The sequence below is a fragment of the Neodiprion lecontei genome, chromosome 3 (genome assembly GCF_021901455.1).
Source record: "Neodiprion lecontei isolate iyNeoLeco1 chromosome 3, iyNeoLeco1.1, whole genome shotgun sequence".
NCBI lineage: Eukaryota > Metazoa > Arthropoda > Insecta > Hymenoptera > Diprionidae > Neodiprion > Neodiprion lecontei.
In genome coordinates this window covers 1,039,913-1,059,201 of record NC_060262.1, presented here as the reverse complement: position 1 = coordinate 1,059,201, position 19,289 = coordinate 1,039,913, and the positions used below count along the sequence as shown (strand labels likewise).

The 19,289-nt window shown below is 40.6% G+C and overlaps 4 protein-coding genes across 6 annotated transcripts; 3 read left to right on the top strand and 1 right to left on the bottom strand.

Moving 5' to 3' along the window:
- The first annotated feature begins 5,935 nt into the window (after positions 1-5,935).
- Positions 5,936-8,721, top strand: LOC107227455 (peptidyl-prolyl cis-trans isomerase E-like). The gene is made up of 6 exons (XM_015668605.2): positions 5,936-6,004; positions 6,133-6,300; positions 7,025-7,224; positions 7,304-7,555; positions 8,230-8,506; positions 8,617-8,721. The coding sequence occupies exons 1-6, from the start codon at positions 5,936-5,938 to the stop codon at positions 8,719-8,721; spliced, it is 1,071 nt and encodes a 356-aa protein (XP_015524091.1).
- Positions 8,722-12,289: 3,568 nt separating this feature from the next.
- LOC107227464 (malonyl-CoA decarboxylase, mitochondrial) lies at positions 12,290-15,060 on the top strand. 3 transcript variants are annotated; one of them, XR_006903416.1, is made up of 10 exons: positions 12,290-12,731; positions 12,797-12,937; positions 13,025-13,171; positions 13,326-13,478; positions 13,551-13,704; positions 13,768-13,907; positions 13,984-14,119; positions 14,207-14,292; positions 14,482-14,632; positions 14,745-14,885. XR_006903416.1 is itself a non-coding variant. In XM_015668615.2 (10 exons), the coding sequence occupies exons 1-10, from the start codon at positions 12,453-12,455 to the stop codon at positions 14,869-14,871; spliced, it is 1,596 nt and encodes a 531-aa protein (XP_015524101.2). In that variant the 5' UTR covers positions 12,293-12,452; the 3' UTR covers positions 14,872-15,060. The 3 variants fall into 3 exon arrangements, 1 of the variants encoding a protein (XP_015524101.2); XR_006903417.1 differs by having other exon boundaries at positions 12,291-12,731; positions 14,527-14,632; XM_015668615.2 differs by having other exon boundaries at positions 12,293-12,731; positions 14,207-14,419; positions 14,527-14,632; positions 14,745-15,060.
- A 1-nt stretch (position 15,061) lies between these two features.
- Positions 15,062-16,446, bottom strand: LOC107227539 (nascent polypeptide-associated complex subunit alpha). Its single transcript, XM_015668722.2, has 5 exons — positions 16,186-16,446; positions 15,977-16,096; positions 15,678-15,773; positions 15,409-15,570; positions 15,062-15,295 (listed from the first exon to the last, which is right to left on the bottom strand). Exons 1-5 carry the CDS (start codon positions 16,444-16,446, stop codon positions 15,281-15,283), a joined length of 654 nt encoding a protein of 217 aa, XP_015524208.1. The 3' UTR covers positions 15,062-15,280.
- Positions 16,447-16,455: 9 nt separating this feature from the next.
- On the top strand, positions 16,456-18,654 carry LOC107227446 (probable malate dehydrogenase, mitochondrial). Its single transcript, XM_046735797.1, has 4 exons — positions 16,456-17,231; positions 17,343-17,742; positions 17,812-18,198; positions 18,277-18,654. The coding sequence occupies exons 1-4, from the start codon at positions 17,059-17,061 to the stop codon at positions 18,652-18,654; spliced, it is 1,338 nt and encodes a 445-aa protein (XP_046591753.1). The 5' UTR covers positions 16,456-17,058.
- The last annotated feature ends 635 nt before the right edge of the window (positions 18,655-19,289 follow it).

Below are 19,289 nucleotides of genomic sequence, written 5' to 3'. Positions count from 1 at the left end.
TACACCGCACACGCACGCACACAGCGTGAATCGGGGATGACGAGAGAATACCCGAAGAAAAAAAATGTGGAGATAAGGGCGCGAGAGGGAGGGAGGGAGGTAGGGAGGATATCCATCTTTTACCTTTGAGGAACAACGTATCGCGCAACGAGTGTAACACGAGTGGCCGGAAATTCCATGTCACGCGGAGAAATCCGACGCCCGTTTACAAATCTGTTTGGGTCTGCATTTTTTCATTTCTTTTCGTTTTTCAGCGTATCGATCTCGCGGGATATGTAACATGTGCAGTGAAAATTGTACGCATGTCATAGTCGCGACCGTGCATTTACCCTTCTTTCTTTCATTCTCTTTGTCAATAAAATTTCTTATTTCATTCGTTAATAAATATATTACCGACGCGATATAAGTCAGATGGTACATACAAATACATAGATACCGTATACGTACGTGTACGGGACATTCCACGCTGACTCGGCAAAAGGTTGACCGTGAAATTTTTCAATAATAAGACCCGTGAAAACCTTGGAAAATAAAAATCTCAAATTTTTTTTCGTTTGTGATGTTTTAAGAACCTATCTCAAAAACAGCGAAATTTCTTTTTGCGAAGCAAGAAAAACAAGCCGGATAAAAACGCTTTCTTTGCGATACATTTCATCGTCGTGAAAATGGATTAGAGTCTGTCGGTCTGTCCGACAAACTTCCGCGATGATCTTGAAAACGACCGAGTGAAATATCTGAAACTGATAGGACTTGGCAGACAAATGATAAAATTTCGAACGAAGGACAAGAAAGAAAAACGTTTCTGAAAAATAAAAATTTTATAAATCACTTTTCAAATAAAAATATAATCTGAGAAAAAGATAATCGTTTATTTAGAAAACGTCTCTGTTTGTCGGTTAAACATTGAGAATCGATTCATTTCCGGTAGAACGTAAGGTTCAAATAATTTCTGTAAGTTTCAAATTTTTTCATCGATCGGAAGCCGAGATCGTCGCGGCAGTTTATCGGACAGATCGACGGTCCGACTTTTTTCCAAAAACCTGTTTTCTGGATTCTAGAGGCACGAAAACGTAAAGATTCGTTGAAATTAGACAAAATAATTTTCGACCGAAACCAATACTTTTCTCACACAGGGAAAAGTAATGAAAAGTAAAAACATTTCCCTCTCGCGAATTAAACATTTTCACCAAAGATTTCGGGTGGAGGGTATTTTTTCCAGTATAGATATCATATGATTTATATCATTATTATTATATGAAACAAGAATAATTAATTTCACGTAATAAAATATGTGCGTGTTGTGTGCACTATTTATTGGATAGAATTTTTAATCTCATAGATGATGATGATGTACATTGTATATAATAAATTTCGCCTGCTAATGACATAATTCATGTACAATATACCTACAAGTATGTATATGAATTAATTATACCCAATATACATACATATTATAATTTGTTAGGCATCGTTCTTTCTCTCATCACACCTGCGTGTAACAATGATATGATGTATCGATAAATGTATACCTACAAGATAGAGGAAAAAAGGTAGTAGAAAAAAAAAAAAATAAATAAATATATAAAATAAATAAATAAATAAATAAATAACTCCAGGTTCGATTATACAATATGAACGACGAATCGCGTTTAACCGAAACAATTACTATGCCTGTAATTATGTGCAGCGATTTGGTGATGAAGAATGAAATGAAATTGAAAAAAGCAAAGCAAAGCAAAACAAAACCAAAAACCAATACCAAAACAGAAAACCACAAAAACAAATTTCCCGCAGGCGAAACTGCTTATGACGAATGGACAAAAAAAAAAAGAATAACAATAATAATCTAAGGATTTGTCAAGTATCATAAAAAGCATGCATCTTCTCTCCCGCGATCGGAGATATCCTGTTACGATGTACCTAAGTAATATTCACACATTGCATCGACTACCTACGTGTAAATGCCTAACTTAACCTGAACTATCCTAACCAGCCCTGACCTATCCTACCCTAAATTATGCTAAGTATAAATTAACTAATTCTTCAACTGTTGGATGTTCCGATCGGCATTATTATGTACACGTATTATTATTATTATTATTATTATTATTATTATTATTATTATTATGGTTGTTGTTGTTCGAAAAAAGAGTCAGAAAAAGAGAGGAAATAGTTATCGGTGATGATAGTAATAATAATATTAACAATAATGCTGATGATGTTGAATAAGAATTTTGACAAATCATCAACATAAAAATTATATATAATTTATATATGTATATATAAGTGAATTATGTGTATATTTTACTATCAATAATGCCACAATGCAACGTACCTATATATGTGTGTACTATACATATACGTATAGGTATATATGTAAATACACATATATGTACACGGTCATACATAACCGTACACACCCTGAATTGATCAGTGTATTATACTAACTCTGAAAAAAAAAAAAAAAAAAAAAAAAAAATTAAAAAAAAAAGGTGCCAGAAAATTGAACGAAATTCTGATAAGGAGAGAAAGAAGTGTGGCGACGAAAATGATGAAAAAAAAAAAAAAAAAGAAACCTAAGATTAACAATAATTATAATAATTGAAAATTCTTATTATATGAGAAATCGTCATTGCATTATTATTGTGAAATATCCTGTCGGTTTATATTATTACCTTATACATAATATAATAATGCGTATATATTATATATATGAAATAAATTATTATACAGAATAAAAGTATAATAATGTAATGAAACGAGCGAAAGAATTATAGATAGATGGAAGTGACAACTGTAAAAGGTATAACTGCGGAGCAAAAAAGATTCTGAGAAAAAAAAAAAAAAAAGCTATATGCAAAAATCATATGTATACCGCGCGAAAGTAAAGAAAATTGAATCAAATTGGACTAATTATATGTTACCCACGATGATTAAACTGTTCGGTGAAGCGTATGATTAGTCCATGCGTCATGGCTATGAAACGAGTATCGGCGAATGACGATGAAAATAAATCCACGAACAAAAAATAATACCGTATCACCCAACTGATTGAAAGAATTCAGCCCAAAGCGAAGAAGAGAAGAGAACAAAAAAAAAAAAAAACTACTCATTACATTAAACAAACAGAAGAAAATAAGAAGAGGGGAAGATGAAGGAGAGTGAATTACATTTAAAAAACACGAAGCAAAAGGAAAAGTAAATGGGTGAAATGAATAAATAAATATATTATATATGTATAAAAAAAAAAAAAAAAAAATTAAATTAAATAATAATAAAAATAAACGCCTCAGCCAGTGAACGAGATCACGACAAAATCATTGTGTAATAATTATTGTCTTTCATTTATCCCCTCACACAGTATCCTATGAGAAAGTAAGTAAACAAACAAGATGAGAACAACGATCATATAAGATGAACATATTTATTATTACATTTCACGAATCATTCGAAACAATTGTACACAGTGCCCGTTAACAGGGAGTAAAATTGTTGATTTTCCGGAAAGAGATTGGACGACGAAATTTTCGTTGGTTTCACGGTTTCGTCGCTTTTTACAATTTCCTCGTCTATAATATCGCTGCAGGCTCTGAGGCTGATCGTGTAAGTGTGAAAAAGATCGCGAGCACCTTGAATAAACTTCGTACGTTTAGCGCAAGATATTTTCGAGTCGATGTCATCGACGCGGAAGCATCTGACCTCGGGATCGAACCTTACGCTACGACGACGGGGACAATTATTATTATTATCGTACGAACAATAGGACGATGATGAAAAACGGGTATTACCGCCGTTTTTCAAACACGAGACGTTGGCGTCGATTCCTTTTTTCAAAAATGATAATTTCCGACTCTGATCCCTAACTTCCTCGTCGAACACCCGACAACCGTTCGACGAAGTTTGCGTGAAGCATTCCTTCCTAGTACAACCTCGAGATTTTCCATCCTTAACCCTCAGCCCCCGATTCGAATCATTACTCAGCTGTAGATGAAACCTAACCTCAAACTCAATCCTGTCGATAAGAACGGGATCTGTACCGATGAAAGTCCGCCTAACACTCGCCACTTTCTTAATTTCTTCGCGAAATTTCAAACGAAGAATCTTCCTCCTCGTTAAACTCCCTAAACTGTTCGATTCGGACGTTAGAAAGACTCGATTCCACTCCCGAATAGCATCGATCAATTCTCTACTGAGTACCAAACGCGGTTCGAAACGATCTGCAGAACCACCGTAATCCATTTTGGCGGGCTCGATACTGACGAGTACCCGACAGGAGTTCGATGAGAGGTTCGAAAGCCTGGGAGGTGAAGACGCTGCATCCTTTTTGAAAACGGATGCGTTCCGCGGTACGGAGATGAGCTTGATCACCCTGGGACGAATGGTCGTCGATATCCTGCGAGGAGTTTTTCCCCTCTTCGAGACGGCTAAGAGCTTCAAGCGCAGCTTGTGGCACCTGGCCAAAAGTTCGCGATTCCTTTCCTCAAGTTTTGCGATCTTCCTGACGACCAGAGGATCTCCACCACCAGCGCATGACGAGGCAGCGGACATCCTCGTGAGGTAATTGACCTCTGCCATGTGGGCGTCGAGATCATGTCTGAGCTGGACCCTCTCTCTCCTGTACCTCTTGTTGGCCTCTCTAAGCTCGGCGACCCTTATCCGCTGGTCAAGGAGCGTCTGGTTCAGGCCTTCGATCGTCGCCCGGAGCGATTCCCGGTCGTTTCGGAGGACCTCGAACGCCCTCGGGGTCCGGGACTCCGCCTCGTCCTCCCCGAGTCGTAGTTTCAATGTCAGAGCTTCGAGCGCGGTGGTCTGGTGCTTTTTCAGAGCGGCAAAAACCCTTCCGTAGTCCCGTCGAAGCGCCGTCAGGGTTTCCTGTACCTGGAATGGGGTCGTTTTCGAGTTTTCGTTATCGGAGATTCGCTTTTTGCTGGTTTTCGTAATTTACGAACGGCGTTTGGTTCCTTCGGGGGATCAACGATGACGTCGTCCACCGGGTCCAACGCCTCCTTCGCGCAAATCGACGACGAGCAATTTTTTAAGGAAGGCGAATCCGGGAAGATCGAAACATTGTCGTGACAAGGATTGGACATTTCCGAACTGTACGAGGTTCATACCTGCGGTGAAGGATTTTGCAATGTTTTTAAGATATCAATTATCTTAAAACTATCCTCAATTTTCAATCGTACATTTATTCGGATGAATCATTTTTTAGCTTTTTGTGTTATCAAGGTGCCACTCAAAAATGGACGTAAAAATAAATAAAAAATATCACAACAATCAGCAGGGATCTCTAAGTATTTTGCTACCTCCTCCAGGTCTTGCGACAATTTTTTTTTTTCAATATTTGGCACCAATTTTTCGAGTCGCACCTCAGAAAGAAGAGAAAAGTTAAAAACCGAATCACCCCAGTACGTACGTACGACGTGCAGAGTGAAATTAGGTACTTACTGCAGAAACGGAAGGGAGGTGAATGTTTATTTTAGAGTGATGAATAAAGATTTGAGTGCCTACATCGTACTTTGCTTTTACATTATACGTATACACTTGTCAATTTTGATCGTTATTCCGAGACGTCCATCTTTCACCGTCGGAGGTTTGGTTCTGACAGTAGAAGACAGATGCGGAGAAAAAGAGAGAGGGAAAGAGTAAAATAAAAAGAAAATGAAGATAAAAATAAGTTGAATACGGTGAAGTAAAACGAGTGGCGATAATTCATTCTTCCGAATTTGCCGAGTGCCAAACGGAGGCGGGGTTGGTAGATATCGTGTTAGTCATGTTACGGTCCAACTTCACGCGGGTTTAAATTTTTGACATGGTACGAAATTGGAGGTAAATTTTTTACACCCCACTCAATTTTCCTTCTTCCTCTTCTTCTTCTTCCTTTCCTCGTCGTCGTCGGGTAGACCTAACAGTACGTTGTCTAAACGAGGTGAAAATGAGAGGCAAGCGGAAATCTGGAAGAAGTTCGAAAGCAGGGAAGCGAAATTCAACAGCAAAGTCGGAGGTTAGTCGTCTCGCAGTGGATCCAACAACACAAGTTGCATGATCCACACAGTTGCGATTTGCAAGGTGGAACACGACACTTTTTTAGGTAATTTTGGTAATTGCGGCCAAATTGTTTTCTGAGTGCAGTCTGACTTCTCGAAAGTGGAGGCGAAGGTCGACAACAAGGCGCCCAAATTCAATCCGGATATATACCTCAAATCACGGAACCTGCTGGCCGATGCTGCGCGACTAAAAATCATCGACAGAGAAAACTTGGAGCTGGTGCAACGACTGAACTTCGTTTACCGTTTGGGTGTTGGTGTTTGATCATCTGTCAGACACCCTGAACTACGAATTTCGCTGTACATTCTCAACCAAAAGTGGATCTCGTCGACGATATTGAATACTTTGTGATAAGATAAAAATCGGGAAAAATCAACCACAACAGAGGCGTCAAGAAAATTGAATTTGAATCATAATAATGCCCAAAAGTTATCAATAAATTGCTCAAACAACGAAATCGTTGATTTTTCTGAATGCACATGAATTTGCAAAAAAAATTCTCATTATTTTGAAATTTCCATTTTCGAAAAATTGAAATTTTGAAAAATGGAGGAAAAATTGTGAACTTCGGATACGTTTTTGTAAAACCGTTGCAAATTACAATTAAGAAATTTCCGGGGCATTGAACGAATAGTTTCTCAATTACAGCCTTTACAAATTTTCGAAAACAGAAATTTCGAAATACCGAGAAAATGCTTTAAAAATTCACGTGTATTCGAAAAAATCAACCGTCTCATTTCACGTGACAAACAAAAAAAAAAAACATTCGCTAAAAATTCGTTGATCAAAGTTTTGCCTAAGCAATTTACTGATGACTCTTGGTCATTATTATTATTCTTATCGCCTTTATTGTGGTTGCTTTTCTTCCAACTTTTACCTTATCACAAAGTATTCAATATTATCGACGAGAATCGCTTTTGGTTGGAAATGTATAGTCAGGTACATCCTTAAATATAACGGTCGTGATTAACCGCAGGGTAAAACGGACTGTTCAGAGCCGACAATGAAACTGGGAAAGTCGATGGTGATAGAAAAAGCAGAAATGGACAACCGTAGGATAACGAGAGAGAACAAAGAATTCCTGCGCGGTATAGAATCGACGAAGGCTACCTACCCGACGGCGGAATTCCTCAGGGATTGGAAACGCATCGAGTTAAACATGGAGCACACCGCGAAGTGAGGGTGGATAAAGACCGCATTAATTTCCTCGGGCAATTTCCCGACTATAGAAATGTAAAGCGTGCCACGATTTTAGGTACCCGTTAATTTGGAAACGCCCCGGGAGCCTTGGGGCCAATCGAGCCCAAATTACGAGCGACCCGGTGCCCGAAGGGGCGGACGGGATGATCGCCCCCAAAAAACGTACCCGATGCTTTTTCGACCTGAGACTAAAAAAATCCGGGGATGACCTGGGCCGAATCGTCTTCGAACTCTACGACGATATCGTCCCGATAACTTGCGAGAATTTTGCCGCTTTATGCCGCGGTCACGAGGGACTTTCGTACAGGTAAAACTCCACCTCGTCTTACGAATTTTATGATTATGGATTGAGTAGAACTCTGGCAATTATCCACACAGCTCTCCGGTAATGATTTCATGAATTTTGGGAAGAATAAATTTGGACGTCCAACGGACGTTCCTTCCATCCTTTATTCATGTGCTCCTCGATTCCGTCCACACGGAAGAATTACCTTCAACGGACGTGTCGTGAAAAAATATTTGAAACTATCGCTTGCAAATTTTGTTAATGTCCTAGACAAAAGGTCCAAGGCTTAGGCAATACAGACTAGACACTTAAGAACCACCAAACACGTAGATAGCGGACGAAATTCGCTACTAAAGTGCCAAATTGCTGGGGCCTTGTTTGACGACCCCGCAAAATCCTTATGGAAAGTGACTCGCGCTCGAATTGGCTGGATTTCCAGCATGTTATAGTACATATATTCCCGATCAAAATTAATTCTCACGGACAACACAGGTCCCAAAAATTCGTAGCTTCCGAGATACAGACTTCGAAAAAAAGGTCTATTAGAGATCGACCATGGATATGGCCCTTTCATGGAGCTTTGGATCCTGTATTGACCTCCGATACATGGAGTGTTCCGTGTGGATCACCGTTTTAAATCCACTTTCAACTCGTACCGGGATCGTTGGGTTCTTTGATTGGGGTACATTCGGCAGGGGGACGCCGTTTCACCGAATAGTACCAGGTTACTGGTGCCAAGGGGGAGATGTGACGAAGTTCAACGGTACGGGAGGCGTCTCGATATACGGTGAAAAGTTCAGGGACGAAAATTTCACCCTCCGACACGCTGGTTCCGGGATTCTCTCGATGTGGAACAACGGGCCAGACAAGAACGACTCGAAGTTCAACATCAGCTTCAAATCCCTGCCGACGATGGACGGGAAGAGGGTTGTTTTCGGAAAAATAATTCGCGGCTTGACCAATATTTACAAGGTTTGATTTGGGAGTCTAACACTCGGCCGTGAGAAAAAGTTTGGAGGATATTATATCTGCGCAACGGTACGCGTTATTTTTAATATTATATTATACTATTTCCACCCTAGATCGAGGAGTTGGGATGCAGTGCTGGTAAACCGATCAAAATAGCCATTGTATCAAACTGCGGGGTTTTACGCAACGGAAGTCGAAAAAATCCAGAGGGAATCTAACCAACTGATTTTGTCCAATCGACGGAATCGATGCGCAAGATGCTCATCTAGTATAATGTGAATTGAAACTTCAGTTTGTACGTATACTATTCCAATCGATGTACCCACATGGCTACAGATTCTAATCCAACATAAATTTTTGAATTGAATCATGTCGGGAGATTTTTTAATTTACGCGCAATATTCCATGCATCAGGAATGAAAATACCGACATCCTCGAAAAAAGTCGGTAAGTATGCATGCGCAACGTGCATTCTACGGTATCGGCATAATCAGCTAGCGTATCGACGATTGTAAAAGCAGTCGGCATGCAATCTGCAATAGCGGTATAGTTGGCTGCCACACCAACATCTATACGAACAGTCGGTATTCGTCGCGAATTTCGTCCCTGTACCGTGGGCGCCGTTTGACGATGCCGCGCTTTTCCACAGAACCGAAAAGTATCAAGCGACGCGCAAAAGGCGCGGTTAAACTTGAAGAGTTCCTTATTCGTATCAAAATTTAGAAAGCAGCTGAAAAATCATACACTGAGAGTCCTTTACTTTTTGATATTACATACCATTTGCGAAATCGTCGCGCATAAGCAGCGTCCAATTCTCGCGATTAATCTACACGCAAAAAAACCTTAAAGCGCTAGGACTTGTCGATAAATTCTCTAGAAACCCAATCCGCATCTGCGTCTTTACGAATTCGACGCAATGCGATGCGGATTGTTGTTCTGAGATGCGAATCAAGTCCGGGAGGGGGGTTGGGGTGAAAAAAGGGCATGCATTATTGCGTGGCGTGACGGTCGGCGGTCCTCTTCGACGCGACGTCTTCGAGCTCAGCATCTCTTCCCATCCAGCGTACCACGGAACGCGAAAGATGGTCCAGAGATGCGTTTCGCCCATTCAGACGATCACAGAGATCGATTGAATAAAATAATGACGAATGACGACTGAATAATTGAACTAGATAACGACTGAGAAATCGTTTCAGTGGCAAAGGCACGCGGAATTGAGCCTCGTTAAAATTTGAAAGCTTACAGATGGTCCGGAAACTCTTATACCGAGTCGTTCGTGTGTTTTGAAAGGAAAATCACTGTGATCGTTTGACGCTGTGGATTGCAAAAGTTAGTAACACCGCGATACGTCGCGACCTTCCTACCCTCGCCTTAATCCCAACGAAACCACCCAACGGAAATGTTGCGAAGAGAGACACTCGCACACACATGCGTAAACACCGCGGCGAGTCCCAAAACGACCACCTCTACCTACCCGGTTACCTATATTCGATCTAAGCGATTCCCCATTCTTTCCAACACACATCATTCTTCCTCATTTGCGCCGTGGTCACTCTGACTTACTTTTGCGTAGTTTACCTGTGGGGAGCAAAATGTTTTTGTACCTTAGTCTGCCGGCCTTCGGAGAAACCCTGGTATTCTAACGTAGGTATTATTTTACCGATTGCCGGCGGACTACCGGTACATCAACCTTTCGTAAAATGAATTATGAACATCCTGTACGCTAATCGGCATTTCTCTAAGCGAGCTAAACCAGCAGTTGATTGATACTTGCTGGCCTTTGAAAAATTGAAAATGATTCGAGATGTGACGTGCAGTTTGATTACGTTACGCTTTGCCAGACTTCGAAATTTCATCTATTGAACAATCATGTGAAAATGATTAAAAAACCTCAGGTGAATCCATCCCTTAAGCGACGTCATTGATAAATCTCAACGTAGATCATTATATCAGTTATAGTTAAACGCAATTCGTTCTCGCGAATGCCGAGTAAGCGATGGTTACCTGTCGCGATCCTCATTCCACTTTCGGCAACGTGCAAAATATCTAACTTCATCTAAGCTATGGGAAAATTAATGGCAAAAAATGACTCGATTGAAAGTCAAGCATCGTTGCGATTGCGAATGAGTCTATCTCTAGAGCTAAAAAATCAAAGATTCGTGTAACAATTGTTACCGCCACGCCACATGACAGAGAAGTCCCAGGGAAATACACCCGTAACCTAACTCATGCAAACTCACCAGCGTCGCCAAGTAATGGAGAAGTTACTCGGATGTCTCTGCTTAGCTCTGGAAAAAAAGAAGAAACGAAACTCGAGTTATTTTACCAAACTGGATAATTCTTTCTCAAAATAATTATCATTTTTCTCAGCTTTCGTATTTATTCACCGCATCTTGCGCGCGGACCAAATTTCGCTTTTAAATGTGCCAGCTTGGATTATCAAAAAATTATATTAAAATAAGTATTCATACCTGCTCCGGGATGCTCCACACTTTCCATGTAGTAGTTCTCCTAGCATCTCACGATGGATGAACGGTAAAGCGACGCACTTTTTACACTGGAATGAGGATATAACAGGATCTTACTTACACGATCACTTAGATCAGATTTTACGTCACTACAAACTGTATGGGTAAAACTAATTTTTTTTTTTACAAGATTTCAATGACTTTTACGTATTAATAAGTAAACTGCAAAAATTAAGAATAGAAATATTTGTTCCAAACAACAAAACACAATCGTGGCACAAACCATATAAAAACTCGAGACCCGAAACGAAGCGTCGATGTTTTGCACGCTGAGTTTACTTCGGTATCTCGTTTTTTCTTTACGCCACACACCGTCGTTCGTGTATTATTTACCATGAGTTTGTTGCGAATACAGTAATCGAATTACGTGCATAGTTTAAAGAATGCCATTCGAATTTCGAACCATCAGCGAGCGTGTTTTCACTCCGGCCGTTCGGAAGCAAGTCTCGACAGGTCGAAAGAATCACTTGAACTGCGCGCAACACAACAAGATGTGTTTACGATCGTAAATTGCCGCTGCATGCAGCGTTAGGCGTATACATAAATTCTCCGACGACTTTCAGCGAACTAGATTATGCGTACAAATGAACCTCGTCTTTTCCCAACAAAAACGCTAAACGTAAATGGATATCTAGCAATGTAGATTTCCAGGTGCAAAATGCTGTACAGATAGACAGAGAATGTTAGGTACTCACTCGATGAATTTGGGGACTCCATGGCCTTTCGCTTCAGGAAAACAAACAGCGTTGATATCGAGGAAACGTTGTTAGTATTACTACTGCTGTTAGTATTGCCGTGGCGTCCTTCGCTAATGAATATTATAGACTTACACACACTTTGGCGTCCCTATAATTCACTGTTCATCAGGGTAAAGAGCTGACAATTATCGTGGCACGAAACTTTCGACACACTCAACGCTACCACACTGAGACTACGGTCGCTCCGTCCCGAACTATTTACACCCAGCTTTGAGCTGAAAACAGGCGGGAATTCTTCGACTTTTACCCGGTTTCCTTATTTCTGTTAACTTTCACTAATCTGAACTTGAAATGAAGTCGAAATAGGCTTCAAATCGGTTTAAACGTCGATTTTCTTACGCTCTGATCTGTCTCCAACTGTGAGCGTCGACCAAACAATTGAGCATCGCGGAACTTTCTGGAAACTTTTGAATTCCGAAAGCGCGCTATCGATAGTCAGCCGCCATATTGAACGATTACTTCAGGTGATTGCGATTTAATTTTTTTCTTATCAACGTAAACATTTATAAAGCGATGTTCTTAGCACTGATTTTATGTTGCTACGCACGACCAAAACACCCGATGTATTCGACAGACTTAAGACGTATTGCCACCTGTAGCTGGGATTTAAATTTCGCTGCTACATAATTCATAATGATTCATGCAGCGGAGTGATAGGCACAAATGAAAATACAAGGAGCTAGGAGGATGATCGGAAGAGCGATCGCGTTGACGCGTCTAATTTCAGCTAAACGTGCAAAACAATCTGCCACCGGTTCACAGAATATTTACAGATCGATTTCAAGCCACGTTGTAACCAGCAATAAAGTTTCTTCAGGCCAAGAAATGACGGATCAAAACAATAATATTGGCTGCTCACAGTCAGGGCTCACTGTCATCGAGCAGCTAGGACATCTTTTCAAACTCAAGGAAATTCCAAACACCAGTAACTGGATTGTCGAGGTTAGCCTGTAGATTCTAAGTATGCTTCTACTCTGAATTCCAACGGTGTTAGCTTTTTGTTTCAGACAAAAATTCAGTCCCTCTGCAACGCGTACGTCGCTCTCTCAAAAAATGACAAAGAGACGTTCCTTCGCACTCTGGCATCCAAGTACGCTGTCGACCACGATGTTGTTCGGAAAATGGCTTTTAATTTGGCTTGCGACGAGGTACAGATCCTGAGTACGGCGGAAAAGTAATACACCCATAAATCCTAGAATTTGTTGAAAAAAAACCTCTTACACTTTTTGATACAGAAGAAGCAACTTGACGAAAGGCAGATGATCAATGGCGAGCGTACTCTAAAGAATGTTCTCACACCTAAGTATTACTGGCTCTTTTTACTCACTGGACGGCTCAAGCACGGAGTCAAATTCCTTGTCGATCTTCGCACAGATGTCTTGGTACTTATTACTATATTGGCAACTATCAATTTGCATGAGCTTGTTTAAAATTAGACCTGTAGACCTGTAGGGACCTGGGCATTGATTCACAGTATTATAGTTTTTCTTCGCAAAGGAACGTAATCCTAGTATAAGCCCTCCAAATTACTTTCAGAATCTTCTGTCTGAGCTGAAAGATCCGGATGAAACAATCGTGGCGCAACAGCTGAACATAACGCTGCATGATCTTCTTCTACAGTGGTTCTCTGTTGGATTTTTTGACCTAGAACGTGTGACCTGGCAAAGCTCGTGCGAGATGTTAGAGAAGGTAGAAGATCGCACTATAAACTCAAGTTCATTAATTTCTAGTTAATTATTGTACCTATTTCATCGCACTCAGGTTTCCAACTACGAAATGATTCATCCTATAAAAAATTGGACAGACCTGAAGCGGAGAGTCGGACCTTACAGAAGATGTTACGTATTCACACACAGAGCAATGCCAAAAGAGCCTTTGGTTGTCCTGCATACTGCCCTTTGCGGCTCGATACCTAGTAAGTAAAACAGAACAAGCCAACGAGTTCATCTTGCCATTTGAATGTATCATTTGTGCCTAGGTAGTGTAAAGGAAGTCTTTCAAACCGAGGCTCAAACTGATGGAATGTACGGAAAGGCTGAATCCTCAGCTCCCGAAGACACATCCAAAATAAAAGCAGCTGTTTTTTATTCCATAGCTTCGACGCAGAGGGGCTTACAGGTGAGTTAATAAACCTGTGTAATATGGTGCCAGAGACGTTTGTTGAACTATTTATGAGAAAGACTTTCGCTTACAGGGCATTGAATTGGGTAATTATCTGATAAAAAATGTCGCCGCTAAGGTTTTGGAGGAATTTCCACTAATTGATCAGCTATCCAGCCTGTCCCCGATCCCAAATTACAGGATTTGGCTTTTAGAGAGGATTAAAAATGGTGAAACAAGATTTTTCGAAACTGTATCCTTCATTCCGAATTAGTTCAAATTGTACGAGGTCATAGAATGCTGATATTTTCTTTCAGATGTTGGCCAAACATTCACTAAAGAGGAGCGACAACTTATTGGAAGTCTTTTGTGCAGCACTGACATTCATACCGCGTTAAAGAAGGTATTGAGTAATTCATTATGGATCAATAACAAAGACATAGTCGAGGCTCTTAGAGTACCGTTATTGCGATCTTGTGCTAGCTATCTTTACAATGAAAAAAGGAGAAACTATGCTCTGAATAACGTTGGTAAGTTGATTTATTTGGATTCAAACTTACACTTGTACAGTGATTTTAACATGTTTTATTAGTGTTTTGCAACAAAAATAGACAGACTTCTTTTCGTTGTCCAACAGCAAACTTTCACCTACGAAATGGGGCTGTTATGTGGCGGATAAATTGGCTCGCTGATCCCTCACCACGGGGGGCAGCAAATAGCTGTGGTATTATGGTGAACTACAGGTACTTATATATTTATTTTAAAGTTAATAAATCAAGGCTCGAAGAACAGAGAAGAGATAAATTTTGTAAATAACTTGCTGTCATCTTTATGTGAATTAATTTTCGTGATCAGGTACTATTTGCACGAAACTGAAACTAATAGTAGAAACTATATCGAGAGGAATATAATTAAAGCCTCAGAGGATGTGATTAGACTAGCTGCGGAGTCCGAAACGTTGTTGCAAAAATCACGTTTGTGAAAATCTATGGACGCCGAGAATGATGGTGAAACTGACCGAATTGCAAACCATGTTTCCAATGGTTAGTAATCATAAACTCCGAGGTACTCCCAACGCGTTCTGGGGTTATGAGCTGTATCAAGAGAGGGAACAGTGCTTAACTTATAAAGGAGATATGGTGGAAGATTAAAACTGATATTCAGAAAGAAACTGACGGTCTATGAGTTTATTTTTTTTGATGAATAATGTATATACATGTAAATTTGTTTCAACATCCAGTGACAACATTTCTGTACATACTGGATGAAAAATTTTATTCTTTGCGATGAGATAAGGGGATAGATGACGTGACTGATGCATCGAAGATCAAACGATGATCTTGCAACGAATGCCTGTCTGCTGCTGGGTATACAATGTGTGAGCAGCTTCATCACATTGTTAATTCCTAGAAATTGAGACACACAATGTTATCACCAAATGAACAAAAAATTCCTTGACACGTATCATCAGATCTGTTTCAATTATCATATAAGTAATAATTGTCATCTTGGCACTCACCATAATCGCATTGACGATGTCGTTTTGATTATTTTTCAGAGCTTTGATGGCCTTCCCTCGGCTAACATTAGCTTGTGACATAACAAGGTCAACGTCCTTCTCCTCAACTCCCGTCTCATCCACTTCTTCCTCCTCGGATTCCTCTTGGATCGGTGCTACCACCTGATATTTGTCAAAAGTAAGTTAATAACGTGCAAACCGAATCATGTACAAGGAGATTTGTTACAAATGCCTGCATCTCAAATAGAATTGAATTTGTAAGTTATTACCGTTGTGCTGCCACCAGCTTCGGTTGCTGGGATGACTTCGGGTGCCTTGAATTTCTCTGCGGCAGCGACTTGGGCTTGTTGACTCAGATCTTCAATCTAAAATTACAAAAAAAATACTGGATTATTGGAATTGCACAGCTGGGTGAGTCAACTACAAGAAAAAGACTTGTATCGATCACGTTCAGTCTGCCAAGGTTATCGTCAAAGTATATTTCAGCAAATAAGCGAAACACTGTTGGTATCATCATTACGACCAATAACATCACAGGAGTCCAGTTTAATACTTCAATTTCAATTACCTTCGCTTCACCAAAGACAATATAGGTGTCGGACGCAGGATTCTTGTAGACGTCTGGTTTGTTTATGACGAAGAGAATATTTTTTGATTTTCGAATGGTCACCCTGTTGACACCTTGGACCTTATTGGGAGGAAAATAAAATTATTAAATTAAACATACAGTTTCATTTCGAAAATTTTAAGAAGGGGCTCGAGCCTCAGACAACTCACTGGCTTAAGTCCAAGCTTGCTCATCAACTTTCTGGCCTTCTTTTCCCCGCGGCTTTGCTTGGCCTTGGAGACGGAGTCAATTGGCAAACCTGTTCCCGGCGTGCCAGGAAAACCACCTGCTTCAGCAACTCCAGCATCTTCCAACTCTGGAATCGTGTCGTCAGAGTCCGAGTCAGTTCCTGAACCAGCGGCTGCAGCTGCCGCCTCGACTTTGGTAGGTTCGGAGGACGCAGCCTTGTCCAATTCAGTTAATTCCGGCATAATTGCGGATCTGAGGTAAAAATTGACAAAGGGATAACATCGTTTCTGACATGAATTAATCAGTAAATCAACTGCATCGAAAAGTATTATCAACCGATCATCAGTCTGCCAAGAGTTTCATCACGGTATTGTTCATGACAATGTAATTGTTTGCGAAACCTTGATAGAATATCATCACGTGATCCAAGCGGCTAGAAGCCGGGGGGAAAAACTGCAAGATCGGATATCAAAGTGGGCAATCACTTTTCAGGTGAAGTTGGAGTAATACGAAACAGATCATGGCGGCTGATTTTCAAGCGCCTGAACAACTGCGAAAAAGGCGAAAATCTGATCGGAACGAACTGCCCGATAGAGTGACAAGGGACACACGGTGAAAGGTGGACGCAAGACTGATTTCAATCCCGTAAACGCGGCAAGGGCCTCTACTTTTCGGTAATACCGGAATAATGTAACGGCGACGCTGCGACGTGCGCGATGCAGTTACACCGAACCGGATGAAAACTCGATTGTAATTACAATAATATACGATAATGCTACAAAGTACTCATGAAATATTATTATTCAGTTATCGCTTGTTAGATTTTCACACACTTCGGATCGGCACACTTTACGATGCCATTGTATCAATCGGATTTACCTCGGATGATACTTCCTGTACGAAACGGCACTACTTTGGTATCACAAACTAAGGCCGATTCACATCTCCGCCTTGTCGTTGCCGTGAATATAGGAACGCGTGTAGTACGGCATGTCAACGAACGGCAGCACCACTTTCGCTTTCAATGGTAGCTAACGCGGGGCGGGACGCAAATTTTTGAATTCAAAATTTACACCGACAGAACGGGCTCAATAATGTAGTTATACTTATAACTTTATTCGAAGATTGATGTTTACAGGGCGATGTCAAGTTTAAGGAAAAATTTGGGCGAATTTCTACTCTTCAATGCGAACTCCCGCCACCATCTATCATCGAGGAGTATAAGTATTCTACGGAAACATAAGGTTAAGACCAAATCACCTTCACAAGGTCGTCCAGCAATTAAACCGGCCGTCGAGTCTAGCAGAGGTGATTTTACAAAAAGGGGACCTGACACCGTATCCGTGGCTCTGATCGGTGGTGGTACAACCCCAGCCTATACTGCGCTTCTTTTGAAACAGGCGCCAATTATAAAACGCGTGCACATTGCGGATACCATCGACAAAACGGCGTCTCTGATATTAGATGCAAGTCATGTCGATACCTCGACGAAAATAAGATACTTCAAGAGAAATAACATGATAGAGGCAATGCAAGAGGTAAATGTGAAATATGAGTTTATAAAAATCAAAGACGACACCAGCTGATCGCATGTCATTTCTTCGCAGGTGGATATAATCGCAATTATGGACGAAGAAGACTTTACGTTGGGAAAAGCAAGTTCGCACGGTCAATTCTTGGCGGGTTCGCAGCACGTGAAAGTTGTGGCCGAAAAAATGGTGCATTGCTGTCCCACTGCCTTGGTCGCAGTCTTCGCGCATCCTGTCACAGCAACTTTGCCTCTGATTTCCGAAATTTACAAGCGCGCCGGTTGCTGGGATCCAAATCGCATTGTCGGTTCTGTAGCCATTGACTCAATGCGAATTCAAGCCATGGCTGCAAATCTCTTCGATCTCAATCCAGCCTTCACTACGGTCCCAATTGTCGGCGGGGCTGACGCTTGCACCGTTGTTCCACTTTTGTCTCGAGCTAAGCCTGTCAATCAGTTTTCAAAAGTACAACTTTTGTCTGAAATTCATCACAGACTCGCTCTTTCTTCCATATGTCGTTATTGTCGATATTCTTCTATTTAGGAGCAGCAGAATTCGCTGATTCACACACTCAGGGCATCCGATAACGAGTTGGCGAGCATCGGAGAGTGCAGAGCCGGTCCGACGCTCTCGGCAGCAGCAGCCGCGACGAAATTTATAGTAACACTGGCCTGTGGTTACTGCGGTTTTAAAAACGCTGTTGCCAGTGCATTCGTTCGATCGAACGTGCTTCCGGTGTGCCGATATTTTGCCACAGAACTACAGTTCGGACCTGGAGGTGTGGAAAAAAGTTTCGGCCTCCCAAAGGTCTCGTCTGTCGAACTTGAACTAGTAGAACAAGCGATCCCTATCATCAATGCGAACGTCGACTTGGCGGTTAATTTCATACGCGCGAATAGCAAATTGAGGTCTAAGATGTAATCGACTTTGTCATTTCATATCGCGTGTGGGTCATTTAGTATTTTTTATGTGATGTAAAAAATATTTGCGGATTAATATACTCCGATACTATGAGCATTGCTTATCTGTACATAATTCAGTGCGATACGTAATAGTTACCAAAAATTTGTAGAATTAGACATTTTTGCTTATAGCAAATTTCAAAATCATTAATTCTTGGACGGGCAAGATTCTCGTGCGTGTTTTGTTTTTTAATTCTTTGCCTGCCTCTTAACCCTTTCAGTCATAGAAGCCTCTATAGTGGCAACCTTCGTTTTTTCATATTTCATGAAAAATCCTGAATTTTTTTTCATTTTCAGGTAGAAAAATACTAAAACTTTGAAATCATTAGGATTTTATGTGAATTCATAATTCTTTATAATTGTTATAAGTAAACATATGCAAACAAAAAAAATGTACTTTCATGAATGTAATTCATAAGTGGAAAAATTCGATAATAAACGTACACTAGAAACGCTTGGAACTAATCGGTTAATAAACAGAAATCTCGGAATGGCCATGAGAATTACAAAATATAATGCACAGTAGTAGTTCTCACCCTCCTTATGGATGCATACAGATAGTACTGGGGGCTGCACGTATTCTCGGTTTAAAAT